This window comes from Lepidothrix coronata, unplaced genomic scaffold, assembly GCF_001604755.1.
Source record: "Lepidothrix coronata isolate B3197 unplaced genomic scaffold, Lepidothrix_coronata-1.0 Scaffold329, whole genome shotgun sequence".
In the NCBI taxonomy this organism is placed as follows: Eukaryota; Metazoa; Chordata; class Aves; order Passeriformes; family Pipridae; genus Lepidothrix; species Lepidothrix coronata.
The window spans coordinates 139,829-156,190 of NW_016690509.1; the positions used below are offsets into that span (position 1 = coordinate 139,829).

The 16,362-nt window shown below is 46.7% G+C and overlaps 1 protein-coding gene across 2 annotated transcripts in view; it reads right to left on the reverse strand.

The window, feature by feature from the left end:
- PTDSS2 (phosphatidylserine synthase 2) overlaps nucleotides 1–16,362 on the reverse strand; it is a 32,229-nt gene that overhangs the window by 5,558 nt on the left and 10,309 nt on the right. For both annotated transcript variants that reach the window (XM_017838260.1, XM_017838261.1), the window contains exons 3-10: nucleotides 14,628–14,710; nucleotides 9,250–9,317; nucleotides 7,408–7,542; nucleotides 6,560–6,610; nucleotides 4,419–4,532; nucleotides 3,390–3,508; nucleotides 2,585–2,699; nucleotides 694–839 (exon numbers count right to left, since the gene is read on the reverse strand). In XM_017838260.1, the coding sequence (XP_017693749.1) occupies nucleotides 694–839; nucleotides 2,585–2,699; nucleotides 3,390–3,508; nucleotides 4,419–4,532; nucleotides 6,560–6,610; nucleotides 7,408–7,542; nucleotides 9,250–9,317; nucleotides 14,628–14,710 (831 nt within the window). The remainder of the gene's footprint in view (nucleotides 1–693; nucleotides 840–2,584; nucleotides 2,700–3,389; nucleotides 3,509–4,418; nucleotides 4,533–6,559; nucleotides 6,611–7,407; nucleotides 7,543–9,249; nucleotides 9,318–14,627; nucleotides 14,711–16,362) is intronic.

Consider the following 16,362-nt stretch of genomic DNA (forward strand, 5'->3'; position numbering starts at 1 on the left):
GGAAGCCAGGCGTGGCCTCGGGCTCGGGATGTGGGCTCAGCCAAGTTGTGACATTAAAAGAAAAGGTGATATTTGAGAAACAAAGCTTTCTCAGCTCTCACATGGTCTGCAGAAACAAAAGCAGCGAGGACAAATATGATGCTGGAGTGGGAACAGTCTGAAGAACATGCACTTGTGTGTGTGTGGTGCTTCACCCGCAGCACTTGCTACCGAGGGCCTCTGACCTGCAAGAGGATGCCAGGAATGCTCCGGAGGGCCAGGGACCAGTGGGAACACGGCTCAAGGAAAGAAGTGCCCTTAGGAATCCCATTTTTTTATAGTTTGGGCCCTGACGTCCTCGGAGGGCACGTCCAAGGAGCGCAGTCCCTGGCTCTCAGTCTGGAATTGGAGCGCAGCGCTGCCCTGCCCACGAGCCAGTGGCACTCCAGCTCCTTCACACATTCCATTCTCCACAGAGAGACCCTTTATGAGACACTGAGCTCAGAACAGTGCACACAGAATGCCCTTAACAACAGCTGCCCTCTGACCAGGGAGAGTGGGACCTCCAAAACAAAGGAACACAAAGCAGATGCTTTGGGATTAGGCCTTTTTTGCCCCTGACAAGCTGCCTGAGATGGATGCCAACAAGCCGGAGCAAATTCCAAACAAAGCACGTGGAGCTGGACATGGGAAGTACAGAGAGGTTGGGCTTACGGGTCGTCCATGAAGTCGTAGATCTCCCTCATGGCCACCCCTCCCACGTTGACAAAAAACACCAGGCGCAGCAGGACCAAGTAGTGTTCCGGGGGCATCCACAGCACAAACTTCAGGTAAAACGTGTTCAGCTCTGCCAACAAAAACTGAGAGAAAGGACATCTTAATTGCACTGAGAAAACTTGGGTGGGTGAAGCCTGGAACCCCCCCCACTTCCCAGTCCTGCTCCGTGTCACCCAGTGAACCACCAGCAGCTTCCACAATCACCACCCACAGCTGGGTTTTTAAATGTTTTCACTGGGTTGGAAGAGGCTCTAAAAACCACAGCAGAAAGCTGGGCAAGCGCTGCCTCAAAATTTTGAGCAAGTTCTCGACCTCCAAATAAGGAGCTTGAACTACAAATTCTAAAGGCAACGACTTCTCCTTCCGCTGCCACTTAAAATCTGGCTGATGGATAACAAGGGGAGTGAGCTGCACATCCTGGCGGGGGGGGGGAATTGGTTTGTGTTTTCTTTACACAGTTGTGCAAATGTCACCCTCAAAGCCAACTTAGGTTATAAATTAAGAGCAAAACGTTCCCAAGTGGGCTGCCCTGGCAGTGTGCTGAAGGGAGCAAAGAGACACCAGACTGTCACTTCAAAAGGAATGATAACAAAGGGCATTAAGCATTGCTTAAGCCAAAGGAGTGAGTCAAACCCTGAAGCTGCTTAGAAACTGTCAGCTCAAGCTGAGTTTTGCTAAAAGAAGCGTAATCCCACAGCCCAGTATAAATTCACTGGAATCCCTCAGCTGCTGCAGCACCTAAACCCCAGTGCCTTCAGGGTGCAACCAGTAACCATTTGGGGAAACATCTGTTTTATTTATACACTCTTTTCCTTCTCCCACAAAGCAGGGGAGCCTCAGCAAGCCTGGTGTGCCGTGTGAGCTGGGCCAATGTTCCCCTGCAGCAGAAACCAGGGACTGTGAGCTTGTTCTAGCAAGTTCTGTATTAAAAATACAGAGTTATGTCCTGAGCCACAGGAACTGGTTAGTGCCCTGTGTCACTACAGCGTGGCACGGGGTGGTTTTTAGTTAAATTTCACAGTTGCTGGGTTGAAATAAGTTTGAGCTGCCCAGAGCAGAGCCAAGTGACATCCCCCGGATGGCACAAAGGCCAAAGTCCCTCAGGCTGGGAAAGGGGCAGGAGTGGGGAAAAAACACACTCAAACTGCCCAATTAACCCTCCCTATCAGTGTCATGTGGGTGATAACTTCTGTTTCACAGTCACAGGTGTGAATTCCAGATGCTGCATTCCCATAAAACGAATCCAGCCGCTCAGGTGCTAAGTGTTCAGCGAGACACAAAAAAAGAAAAATCTAGGATAACTGAATTATTTAAGCCTGTATAAAAATGTCATTTATGCATATTATTATTTTAAAATTATACACAATATATATTTTAAATATTATTATTTAAAATATTATCTTTTTAACTATTTAAGGCTGTATAAACATACTGCCAGAGGCAGTAGTGTGCTTCAGGAGCCCTGCTCTGGGGAGCTTGAGTACGGCCCTTTCCAGCTGCACTGTGACCCGTACCTGCACAAAACTGAGGGAAACGAGCCACTCACCCCCCAAACCAATGCTTTTGGGGGCAGAAACTTGCTGAAATACGTGCAGACCCCAGTTTGTATCGCTCACAGTGCCAGCAACAGCGTTCAGCAAATATCTGTGCCATGAATCTGTCACCTGTCCCAGAGACACGGACACAGATCCCAGTCCCGTGGGACTGGGAAGCGACCTCTTCTGGCCTCAGCTCCAGGAATAGCACCTCCCAGAGGTGCATCCCGGGTCACCCCCTGTGCTACAAACCACGAAATCAAAGGGCAGGAGGGACAGAGAGGTCTCCTCACCACGAAGATGATGCCACAAACGGCGAGCCACCTGCGCAGGCTGGACGCCGGCTTCCACTCGAACTTCACCCAGCTGTAGGGGGTGAACTGGAAGACAATTCTCTTCATTTTGCCCCTGGGAAAAAAAAAAAAAAAAAGCAAAACATGATGGCAGGTTTAATGAAAAGCAGGGAAGAGACACCGAGCAGTGTTTCCATTTCAGACACCAACTCGGGGCTGAAAAATGCCCGCGTTTACTCCATCAAAATCACGATTTAATGAGGTTAACTCTGAGTTAGAGAAGCTTGTTATTTTAACTATCAATTTAAGCTTTAATATGCTACATCCACTGTTGTCAGCGGTTCTGCTCTGCTCAGCAAAGACACTACAGAGCACCATGGGTCATTACTGGTACACGACTACAAGGGATTTATTAAAATTTAATTCCCAGTGTCCCAATTCCTGTGAAGTTCTGGTTACCAGGGAATGCACGAAGACGAAGCAGATCCTTTGCTGTGAATGAGAGTATGATCCCAACTTGGATCCCTGCCTCTTCTTTTAACAACTGCATTAAATAAGCCCACTTCCACAGGATGCCCTCATTCCCCGACATCAGGACCCGCAGGTGTAATTTCAACAGTTCCATTCTCAAGTTAAATAAAACTCTCCAACCAGCCTCCCTGTAGCAAGAAACCATTGGATCCCCGAGCCATCTGAACACCCAGGAATTCTTTAATCCACGTGAAGCCAAAAGGAACAACCAAGATCTTGAGCACGGGCCCCACCTTTGTGCTGTGCCCGTGGAGTTCCTTCCCCCCCAGCTTACTTGTAGGTGGGAATGTTCCAGAGTCCTTGCCACTTGTATGTTTTCAAGGAGAGCCAGGACAGAGTCTTCATCCCGCAGTAAATTCCTAATCCATTACACAGGATCACATCCATTATCCACTGGAAGGAGAAAGCACACAGTGATGCCGGGGAAGGAACAGGGAATCACTACAGGTACAGCTCCCCTTTCGAAGGAGTGGGGCACAGAGAGTTAATTCCAAAAGGTTTTTTGAAGGCATAATAGCTTTGCCTGGTGCCTTCATACATAATGCATCGACTTTTATAAATACTGCCATCATTCCAAGCAAATCATTCCAAGCTTGGGAAAGAGCTTCAACTGCAAAAACCCAGGCAGGCACAAGATCAGGGCTGTGTTTTCTGACTGCAGAGAATTCTGATCACTCTGGCACCACTTTACACCTCACAGGAAAACAAAGCATAATTTAAAAAGGGGTGTCCCTTTAAGCTTGAAGGCCCCTCTGGCTTGGAAAAATACACACAAGCTGTACTTTGGGACAAGAACACAAACCATAACTTGCAATGGCCCCACAGTTCTTCAGTAAGGCCAAACATTTATCTCTCAAAATCTTTTTATAGACCAGATACATTCCAATCACAGTAATATTTACTGCTTTCAGAAAGGAGAGGCTTGCAAAGAAGGAAAAGCTGGACAAAAATTGCACTGAGTCTGGTCGTTGGGTTTTTTCCTAACAGGCAAGAAAAATCGTCCTCTGAAACTTTATACACCAAGTTTTACCTCTCTCTGAATTTCAGACTTTATGGTTTGTGCCCTCAGCAAATATTTGAAAGTGTTCAGCTTTAGATTCTCTCCCCGGTGTGAAAGGAACCCAAACAAAATATTTACCACGTGCAAGGGCTTGAAACCCACAAAATTATAGAAACAGTGGCAAAAACGCTACAAAATGCACACACACACGATCCAATTCAGTTCTTACCACATCCTACCCCTCCCTATGAAATATATATATTCCCCTTCAGTGAAATAAACCCTGATCCCTGCAGTACGTACGTGATCCCACCAGCATTCGCTGAAGTTTGGGAGCTGGTGTTCCAGGCTGTACTCCAGGAACTCAAACATGACACTGATGATCATGCACATCCACCAGTCCCGAATCATCAGCGTCTAAAGGCAGAAAAAAAAACCCCAAAAAGCCTTTCAAACGCCCACAACAGCTGCTCAAAAACCATCCCCAGAAACGACTCGCACGGCAGAGAGAGAGTAGAACCAGACACCACTTACCTTAATGCCCTTTAGAAACCTAAATAACAGAGCATTCCATAAACCCCGGTCAGACTCTGCTCAGATTCAGAGTTTTGCAACGGTGTGTGAAACATTACTGCTTTTCATTCCCCTGACTTCCAAACTTCTGGCCCCAGAACACAAAGGACAGACACGGCGTGGGGTTTTTTTTTCCACCAGTTATTTGTACAGCTGAAAAATCCTGTCTCCTGATTCTTTTCTGAACGCCGGAGACTCGGGACAATTTGATTTTCATGAGGTGACTCGGGACAATTTGATTTTCATGATGTGACGGTCCCCGTGAAGCCAAATGCTCACAGGCCTCTCAACTTTACACGTGTTCAGCACAAGAGACAAAGACACTGAGGGGAATTAACTCTCCCCCGGGCAAAACCAGCAGAGAAATGGAGACGATGACACAAATCCCAGCCCACGAAAGAACAGAGGCAGGTAAGATGGGATTCAGCAGGAAGGGAATTAGGTAAATGCAGGGAATCACTGGGTGCTCGACCACCACAGGCAGCAAGGTTCTAACACTGCTCAAAAAAAGGCTTTTCAGAGCCTTTTCACGGGCTCTAAATTACTCCAAAGCCAAAATAATTTCTGATGAACAAGGCACATTCATTCCCAACGTTGTCATCCCGGTGGCTTTTGAGATCTGGGGGAAAAACCCAAACACATGGCCCACCCACCTCTGTTTATTGGGACAACACACTCAACCCTCCAGCTTTTAAGAGAGAAATATGTTAATATTTAGCATATTTAACAGGCAAACGTGTTGTGACCCAGAGAAAATCCAGCAGCCAGTTTCTGTCTAGCTGAGCAGCCCAGGAAAAAAACCTCTGCAGGGTTCACCTCGATCTCAGCCTCTTTGACAAAACCCAGGCTTCTCCCAGACCAAGATAAGAACAGCTCCACTGGCATATGGAATTCTATCCCATTTCAGTGCCTCAGGAATGTGTTACTACTCCCCTTATGTCTTGTTGTCAGGCACTCACAATTTAGGCATTATGGCAGGGGTTTTTTTTTTACAATTTAGACATTTTTTCCTCAGTGCAATTTATTTGTAAAAATAACCACAGAATGTTAACTGAAACGCTATTTTGACATTTAAGTTTCTAATTCTTGGACGAGAAAGATCCAAGTTTTCCAAATTTATCACTCAGATCATTAACAGAACAAGCCACCAACAGGCTGAAGTCCAGGTCTCCCCACGCCCAGCAAACTCACCTTTGCTTATGGGGGAAACCCCAAACCAACCCAATCCTCTCCCAGAACACATCTGCACTTTTGAAATGAAAACACAAAGCAACAGCTCCAGCTTTGTTTTTAAAAGAGCTGAGCTTTGTCAGATTGTTATTTCTGGTGGGCTTGTGGGTAAAAACCCACACAAGGGTCTGCAGGGGGGCAAAATCAAGTGAGTTAGTAAGTCTGCTCTGGTTAAAAAAGATAATATTTAGACCAAAATAATCAAAGCAAACCACGTGTTGAATGTTTTGCAAGAGACAAGCACAGCTGGAATTTCTTCCACAGTTGGTTGATACTGACTAAAAAGTAACAAGAATTAAATCACTGCCCGTTTAATGGTTTAAAATCCTGATTTGATGCCACTGGGAAAGCAGCAGTAGCAGCCTATGAGTGTTTGGGAACAGCAGACTGTCACTGCCTGTCCCACACTCCACTTCCAAAGGTCATTCCAGCATTTCTTGCCACAGGAATAAAGGTCTTTATTGATCTGCCCCAGAATGAATCCCAGTGGAGGAGGGAGCCTGTCCATGTAACACAGCTTTGGGCAGGAATGAGGTGGCCTAACATGGGCAGGAGAAAGGAAAAAAAATAAAAGGGGGGGGGAAAAGGCTTTTCCTGTATTCCAAACACAGCCTGGGATAACTGACCAAGGCCATTCTTACCTTCAGGTACCAGCCAAAAAAGTGAGCAGGAACAAATCCATCCAGCTTGTCCTGGAACCCAAGAACAGAGTGTAGGTCATTACACTACAAAACCAGTTTTTTGTTGTTTTTTTTTTTCTCCAAGAAAAATGCAGCAGTGGACTTCTGTTGTTTCACACATAAACACCTGATGGATTTTAGGAGTGCTTGTTCCCAAGTACAGTGATGAAACAAGCTAAAACGGCAATTTTATGGGGCAGAAATTGGGATTAGGATAGCGTTGGTAGAGCAGAGACCACCTCTTCAATGCTGAACTGTCCTGTTCCTTGCCTGATGTGAGGACAGAAGCAATCAGAGAGCTGCAAATAACCATAATTGCTTTGCCCCTGAATTTCAAGTCTCCTGTTTGCCAGCAAAAAACAACCACCTGATGGTTCCTGGCACTCAGAAAAGTGCAGCTTATGTTGCTGGAGCAACCTGGGTCAGTAGAAGGCACCCCTGCCCGTGGCAAGGAGTTGGAACTACATCCTTAAGGACCTTTCCAACCCAAACCATTCTGGGATGGACTTTGTGCCCCGAGCTGACCGAGTAGAAGATTCTTTAAGCACCCAAAGAAATCCAAACTTGACATCAACAACCTGAGAAAGAAGGGCTGTCAAACAGTTCACCCCTGGGCAATCAGGTAACTAGGATCCAGAGGCACACCTGATGGACAGGGAAGGTCAAGAGAAGGGAAATAAGGCAGCTGAAGAGCCAGTCACGGCCTGTGCTGTGACTCAGCACTCAGACAGACTCCCAGCTGCACTCTGAAGAGCTCAGTGAAGCAATCTTTTAACAAAAAACCCAGACTCATGGAGTTTGTTCCTTACCCAGATGTTGTGAAAGGGATCGGTCTCATTGCCAGGGTCATAAATAAGGCAGTTGCCCCCGTAGTCTCTTTCTGGCAGAGGAACCCCTAAATGTGGGTCAATGTACTTCATAAACTTCCTCCCATCCTGCACAGTCTGCAAAGGAGCACACAAACAAGGGGTACATGTGAAGGATTCGTGCACAGAAAAGGTACAAAGAGAATTAAGATCAACGATGATCTTCAAATTGATCTTTTATCGAATTCGTTGTGGAACAATCCTTGAAATACATCTGGGTTTTGAAGCCTCACACAGATACCTGACTTTGAGCCTCTCCAGCCCTACACAGTAAGGGGAAAATGCCTACAGAATGACCTTAATATTCCTTAAAGATGAGAAATCAGCGATCCTTAACCCTGTTCCCTAAGGCATTGCTCTGGGCCACCCCACCCCTCCCAAAACCTCCACACGGTTCATCCTTCCCAACACCCCTTTCCAGTCAAGGACGTGTGAGAGGCTTGAAGGAAACAGCAAGAAGAAATTACCCAAACTAGGGAAACCTATAAAAATTTGCCTGCAGATCAGCCACACACTTGCTGAGCATTAATTTCCCAGTGAATCTGTGGTCAGGGGTTTCACCCCAAGGGCACCGGGACATCCGTGACGGGCAGCAAAGCGGGACAAGGCCAACATTAACTGACAGAGCAATAATAAAATTATAGAATAAACCCACTGAGACAAGGCTCAGCCACGAGCCAGCTTGTGTTTGCTGTAAGGAAGTTCAGTCACCTGCAGACTCAGCAGAATTTCACCTTATTTAAACCTGGGCAAGGCAAGGATGTATTTTTAGAAAGAGCTGAGCAACAACAGGGAGTTCCTTAACCACCAAATCTCTGGTGATACCACGTGCTGCCAGGGGAAAGCAAAGCCATTCCAGGCTTTTCTACTGGAATTCACAGCTACACCAGTACAGGCAAGCAGAACAAGAAATGCTGGAACCAAAGGAAATCTCTGATGACATGGAAAGGGTTTGATCAATATTAAAATCTTGTTTGCAAAGCAAAAGGCCCTGCTCCAGCAGCAGGCAGATCCCACACATCCCAATTCCAGCCCCACTTCCTCAAGTCATGTGGCCTCTAAAGGCAAAACTTTTTATTTTTTTTTTTAAAAAGCACGTTCCTCATCCTTCTCTCACCTAAAATGATTTTTAAGGCTGCCTGATGAGTATATTGCCTCAGAACATCTCCTTCAACTTCTGCCCTTCTGAGAAGTGATGGAACTGTAAAAGTCAGGGGGAAATTCTCTTTACTAAAGGACAGGATATGGTAAAATGTGGTAAAAAAAGAATATGGTAAAAACTGCTTTATTTGGAAGCACCAATGGCATGTTTTTCTAGAAAAAGCCTCCTCCTCAGCTCCTGCCACCAGACAAAGCTGGGTGTGAAGGTCTGGTTTATTGCAAAAACCCCAAATATTCAAAGCACCTGTCATTCAAGGTCAAAGGTATTTCAGAAGGTGAAACCAGATGAATTTCCCCCCCCCAGGTCACAGCAGGCCCAGCAGAGCAGAGACTGGATGTGTGAAAAACCAACTCCTGATTGTCTGATCTGAACAAGAACCAGCTCACCTAAGAACACTTTACCCCAGTGTCTGCCCTGGGCTGAGGGCATCCGGGGGTCAGAGCAGGTGAAACATTTTTATATCATAATTTCCCTCAGGTCCCAAGTCTCTTTAAAAAGCCGAAAGACTCGATTTCACAAAACTGAAGAGCATCTCCTGCTGTCGGTGAAAAAAACCCACACCAAGAAGGGGCTGATCTCCACAATAAAGTGGCATTCAGGAACTGGAGATCTAAGTCACTTACCTGGAAGAGGATGAAGATGAGGAAGAGCTCATACACCACACTGACACACAGCCAAAACCTCCAGTAAGCTGCAGAGAGAGACAGGGTGGGGGGATGTTACAAAGTTTTCCATAAACCAGCAGTTAATTATTCATTTACTGCAATATCACCAAACATGGAATCCTGGAATGGTTTGGGTGGGAAGGGACCTTAAAGCCCATCCAGTCCCACCCCCTGCCAAAGGCAGGGACACCTTCCACTAGCCCAAGTTGCTCCAAGCCCCGTCCAACCTGGCCTGGAAAACTTCCAGGGATGGGGCAGCCACAGCTTCCCTGGGAACCAATTTCGTTTCAAGAGATGCTCCCACCAAGAAGTCACAAATCCCAGCTCCCAAGCACGGTGTTCCCCACCCCTCCTGAGGGATACAGCCAGAAAGGACCTTCCACTCCCACACAGGCTGCTGTGCAAACTTGCTGGAGTCGCTCAGGCGCTGACCCAGATCTGGGAGAAGGGACCAGGCTCCAGAACACTTCCACCCAACAAAACACTTCCCAGTTAGGAATCAGAATCCAGCAGTCCTTGGAAAAGAACCAGATCCTTCCTCGACATCCTCCTTGATCTCAGGTGCCCTGACCTGTCCAACCCCGGCTCAACCAGCCCGGGCAGAGCCACTTTTGGAAGCCCAGCTTTTGGCCTGAAGACAAGGCTGTGCCCTCACAGGGCAGAAAGCATTTCAAAATCCCGAGGACAATTTCACTTTTACTTGGAATTAAATTAAAAAGTAACGTACCCAAAGGTTTTAGCAGGCACTGGTTGAAAGGCATGTGAGGTCACCTGAAACTCTCCACAACAAAGGTGATGCAAAGCTCGGCCCTGCAGAGCCCGGGGCTGCTCTCGCCCTCCCCAGACCCGTGACTGTGGATCTTCTCACGCTGAGCAACACCAAAGGCTGCCCAAATTACGGTGTCTGCACACTTCCAGCTCCCTCCTCAGCACCTCAGATCTCCTGACAGGCTCAGCCCTCGGGTCACGGGCTCTCTTGCCTGTCCTAAATGGAAGTTTTGTGCTCCGTGGGCTCGTTCCTGCTCCGCACAGAGACTGGTTTGGCCTCTGTTCCACCAAGTGATTTCTGGGCTCTGAACTCCCCACCTGCCCTAAGAAGTCGATGCAGGGCCAGGGTGGGCACACACAGCAGTTTTCCCCATCCAGATCCAAACATTCTACACAAAATAATTCAGCAGAACTCGACATTCCAAGTGGATATTTAAATTTAGAGCTTCTCAGGGGTTGTTTGCACCCAAACCAAAATGTGCCTGTGCCCAACTCAGCCTCGAGTAGAAAATAAATTATAAAAAAAAAAACCCAAACAACAAAGAAGCAAAAAGAAAAAGAAGAAAACCAACCAAACCTACCGACAAATCCCCCACATTGTTAAAAGCAGTCCCTGACAACCTGCTTTTGACACCATCATTAAAATAAATCAAAATGTGAGAAGGTGGGAACTTTTTTTTCAGCAAAAGTGCTAAATTAGTGTCATCAAAATCACCTACTTGACACTTCTGGAAAATAAAAAAAAATTAAAAAAAAATAAAAAGAAAATGAAAAAGGCAGGTGTGGCCCTCAGAGAACAGCAATTCAGAGCTCTGTGACTGCTTTCACCCTCTTGTCCTTCCAGAATGCAGCTTAGGAAAAACCAAACAGCCAAAAAAAACCCCTCCACTGGTCACAGGATTCTTTGGAAGAGAGGAAACTATTCCCAGGCTGGCACCAGGTTCAAGCCAGCAGGGAGAAATAACCTTTCATCACCACACTTCTCCCTCCAGAACCGAGCAGAGTTTCCTTCAAATGTCACTGCCAGACGCCTGAAAATGCTGCTTTTTCTAACCCATAAAGCCTTGTAGGAGAGATTTTAACACTGCTCACAGACAGGAATGTGGGTCTGAACCTGATGGAGGCTCAGAAAGCAGAGAAACCTAAATCCTTACCTGAGCTTTTCTTCCTCTCTATTCACATGGTTCTGGCAGCTGCTGAATATGCTCAGCAAAAATCCATAATTAAAAACTAAGATCTGGCTCTGCTTTAGTGCTGTGACAGAGGTCTCTGAGAAGTTTTTAACACACTTTGTACCCCAGAACCACCACGTTTCCAAGGCTGCACAAACACTGCTCTCTCTCCCTTCCTGGACCAGCTGTAAAGTTATTTTTGGCAGATCTCTTAATACTTGTTTTCCTTAAATTCACCTGCCATTTTGCCTCCTTCCAACCAGGGCTTTCCTCCTGGTTAAGGAGGCTTCTGCTAAGCATTGACACACCTGAAAACCCAGCGATTCCTGGGATCCAACACCAAACTGCTGCCATTGCAGGGATTTGGGAAGAGGACATCAACACATCCCAGGGAGCAGAGGGCACAACCAGCCTCTTGCCTGCTTCTGGTCAGAGCTTGGCCCACACCACCTGAAGGGCTAAATGAGTAAAGAAACACCAAAATCCCAGTTTGGGTTTGCCCAAGCAAAGCACTTCTGCTGGAGCTGTGGATGCTGAGCAGAGGTGGCACGGGACTGGGCCGCTCCAATTCCGGCTTTTCCACAGGCAGATGAGGTTCAAAGCACCACCTGTGGGAGCTGGGAGCTGCCAGGACTGGGAGGCTGGGACACTGATTCTCATCCCAGCCTGGGAGGGTCGCTTCATACTCTTAAATGTAATGTCTGAACACATTAAACGCTGCGTTAAGGCATAAAAAAATCTGAGTTAAAGGCTCAGCTCGCCCTCATTTATTCCACCCAGCCAATTAGGATCACTGTCCCCAGAACAAAACACTCAGGCAAAACCTGCAGTGAGTACCCAGACTCCTGAATTGTCAAAGGAGCTGTCAGGAAGGGGCAGATCACTGCTATTCCCTGGATAAAGTCCTAATGAAAGGATTTTGCACAATTACAAGGCTGCTCCTTCCAGTGCCACCAGTGGCCTGTGCTTTGTCCCCACCTTTCTGCCTGCTCATTCCCAGCTATCCCAGCCCTCCACCCCCATGGATTACTCAAGAACCTCACAGTTTACTCCCCAAACAGCTTGTGCTGTCACACACAATGTATTAAGTCCAAATAACTGCTGGCAAAGGCTGGGAATATTAAAAGCTACTTCTTGGGGCATTAATAACTGCCATGGAAAATTTCTTTGGAATGACAAATGTGGGCATGTTATCTTGACAAAGGCAATAAAGCATCCCTGAGCTCCTACAGCACCAGGCTGCTGGCACGTTCACAGCTCCAGAAAGGAGCTGACAGTGAGAATGAAGAGTATCTTTTATTTGCAAATATCAGTGAAACAGGCTACGGGTGCTGACAGCACCCATGATTAATTTTACCATTAAATTAATGCCACTCCCCGAATTTGGCCATTTACCCACCAGTAAATGGACCCTCAAGCAGAGCTTAAGATCTGTCCCCTGTGCAATTCTGCTCCCTGGGGTTAAGGGAGTTGTTCCTCCTTTGCCAGGAGGTTTGGATGGAACCAAACAAAGCCGATGATTTACAGGAAGGAAATGGAAAATGGGGTAGAAGCAGGGTAAGTTGGTAAACTCTTGCCTAAACAGTCAGAGCTACTTATTTCCATGACAGTCCCACATTTCTGGATTACAGTCAGGCCATAATGGAATATGCCCATGTAGCAAATCATTAGTTAAAGTGGAGAAAACGGGGGGTTGTGTGAAACCAGCAGGAAAACGGTAAAGCTGGATGAGCCCCTGGCTAAAGCTGCCACTGCTGGGAATCCTAAAAGGGTGGCCAAAAAAAGAAATAAAGCCACCACTCTGGACAGATGCCATTTAGGTGGTGGCTGGGATCAGTTTCCTTAATGGCCTTAGTGAAAAGTAGGTTAATGACACACAGCAGGGAAGGCAGGGACAGCAAGGAGAGAACCAGATGATCCCAAGGGACTGGAGTGACAGAGGAGCTCGTCACACAGCTCCACACTCCGGAACCAGGAACATTTCCTGCCACCTCATCAGCTGAACCAGAAGGATTTGGGATCACCTGCCAGTCACCGACACCCAGCCGTGAAAGCAGCACATGGAACGTGAAGAGGGACATCAGGGCTCTGCCAAAAATACTGGCAAGCATCACACCATCCCAAAAATCACAGCTGCAACATCCTGCAGGTCTGGGGAGCCACTTGAAAGCAGAGAACTCAAAGCACACAAAGGAGGACAGCCAAAAAGGTTACACTGAAGGGGAGACCAGAAGCCAAACTTGTTGCTTTAGCAATATTTTTTTTTGCCTTAGCAAAGGCAAAGGTGGGCTGTGTGCAAATAAATCTGGTGGATAAACCCCAGTAAGAAGAGATACTTAAACACAGTAACAATGTTAGACAGAAAATAAACCAGAAAAAACATAAACCATCTCTGAGCTAGCCATAAATTGGACTTTCCCCATCATCAATTTGTACTGGTTTGTTCTAGGGAATAAAACCAGCTTCCACCCCAAACCCACCGATGTTCTAACCCTGAATGCACCCAAATATCACTGGTGTCCTCAAGAGGAGTAGTTTATTTTACAGGAGGAACCAGAATTAACTGTAACAGGAGGAAAGATTAAAATCTGCTATTTAATAAGGCCCCAGAGATGCAAACTTAATTAATCCCCCAGGTTTGCAGAGAGCATTGCTCTGGAACCACTCCTGCTTTGCCTGAAGTTTTCTGAGGTGTCTGCTGGTTCTCATTCCTAAACTGGAGGGTTAAATTTTTGGCATAAAAAACACTTAAAGCTTCACTGGGCTGCAGGAGAGCCCAGTGCTTTCAGGAATATTATTTAAGCCCGTATAAATTCCCTTAATTCTTTCTCTTTCAACGATTCACATCTGAAAATAGGCAAAAGATCGAAGATATTGAAATGTTTTCATGTTTCACCCGCTGCTACGTTACGTGGAAGAGGTTTGTGTTGGGCTTTCAAACGCTTTCAAGACTTCCAGTCTTACAAGAAGTCTTTAAAATCATAATCAAGGGCTTCTGATCTCCCAGTTTCTGTGGATAATGGACACGGAGCAAAGGGAGCAGGGGATACACGGTCACGAGTGTAACCCCAGTACAGAGAGGAGGTAAAAAAAAAAAAAATAGTATAAACAGGGGGAAGTTCAGGTTTCAAGAACTTGGCAGTTCACACAAAGCTTTTCACTTAACAACAGGAAGCCAAAAGGGGAGATCCAAGCAAAGGCTCCGTGCTCCAGGCAGCCTGGAAGCCCGGCAGGATGGAGTGGGGCCGGCGTGATAAGTGTGCAGCACCGATGAACCCCTGGGATTGCTGAGGTCACAACTCACCCCCTCTGCGGGCAGCACAAACACTGACCTCCCCCACAAACCAGGCAGCTCGTCAGAAAGCTCAGAGTGGCCCAAGGAGCACGGAGGATTACCTGGGTGAGGCCTTGAGAACGGTCCATCTTTAGCTTGGGTCACCCCGAAACACAAGAAAACCAAAATGCTGGCGACGATGCCTCTGAAAGGGAAAAGAGAACAACCTGTTTTATTGCCTCTTCCTCCTCACCCCGTGTCCTTTGATGGGAGAAACGTCTGGGCTTTTGTTTTCGAACCGCTTTTGTTTTTGAACTCCATCATAAACGGATCCAGAAACCACCCAGAGGAAAAAATCCGACCCAAAGGGGCAATGCCTGAATCTCCAGGAGTCAAACACCTCCTTGTGTCTGTGAGCAGCTTTTATTCCCACCAGGTCACAGGGACACTCGGGGTTTAGCAGCGAGAAAGCTCTCACTGCTCCACTAAATTTCCATGAAATTTAATAACAAGCCGTTAGACTTGTCCCCACTCCAAAAACAGCTTCTTAATCAAGCCCAAGGCAAGGAGGAGCTTACAAGACCACACCAGCAACTGCTGCTGTTTCAAGGGCTGGAACTGTAACACAGAGCCTAAAGAACATGACAGAGATATCAAATAAAAACAAATTATCGGACCAGGAGCCCAAATATACCAAAGGCCCACAACCCTGGACATGTTCCATTTGTTTTAATGGATTAAGTGGCACAAAGCGATCCAAAAATGCTCTTTTTAATACACCTCAACTCCCACTAGATCCTGCTGTCTCATATCACCTGCCTAAGTGCTGGCTGAAGGGATGGATAATTGGGAAACAGCTCATTCCCTGTTTGCAGCAAATGATGCAACCCCTGACTGCAAATGAAACGGCTCAGCCTGCAGGAGCCACAGAAAATGCCCAATAATTCTGCTGTCAGAGAGAAAATGTTGCAAACCAAAAAGCAATAGGAGGCTGTTCACACTTCAAACGTGTCAAAAATTCCATTCAAAACAGAAAACTGAAGGATTTACGACACTTATTTTGCAACACTCACCTCCGAGGACAAATGTTTGTGCTTCCTGAAAATAAATATGGGGTTTAGTTAACAGATGTAACTCAGTTATTTTTTGCTTGCTTTAAACACTGGGAAGCTCACCAGAATTAGCTGCTGAATGGACCTGTGAATAGGCAGTTCCATGGGGATTTCCAGAGGTCTGGATGGCAAAACCCTTTCAGCTGATGTCAGATAATGAGAATATTCTGCATTTTGAGTCATAGTTGTATTCGGAAGCACCGGCACTGGGAATTGTCGTGGAGCAGCCTGCACTGTGTGAGGTGTGACAACCCTCACACAGTCCGGACCCCTCAGCCCACGGGTCGTTTTCCCAAAGCTCGAATTCAAATCCCGAATCCAAACCACCGCAGGAACTTGGCTGTGCCCCTTCTAAAACCCATTCTCAGCCCATAAAACACGCTGGGGATCCAGATATATTAATTTACTTCAAGTTCACCACGGCAAGTCTGGAAGCAAATCCCAAACTCACATAATAGCCACATCATCTTCATTATATTTTGGGGGGGTTTTTTTGCAGTGGTAACTAAATTTTCCCCCTTAACATCATTAATCTGTCTCCTTAGGAAGCTTCCAAGGCCTGACCAGCAGCCTGGCCTAGAGGCAGGAAGGCTCCAGGACCTGAGAGGGGGTTTCCTCTCCTCGCCTGGATGGACACAGGCAGTGGTTTTTCCTGAGCAGCAGACCAGGAAGGCACCAAGCAGTAAACCTGTGCCTGCAAAAATCATTCTAGCACTCGACCAAACAATGGAAGGAGAACCTGGCA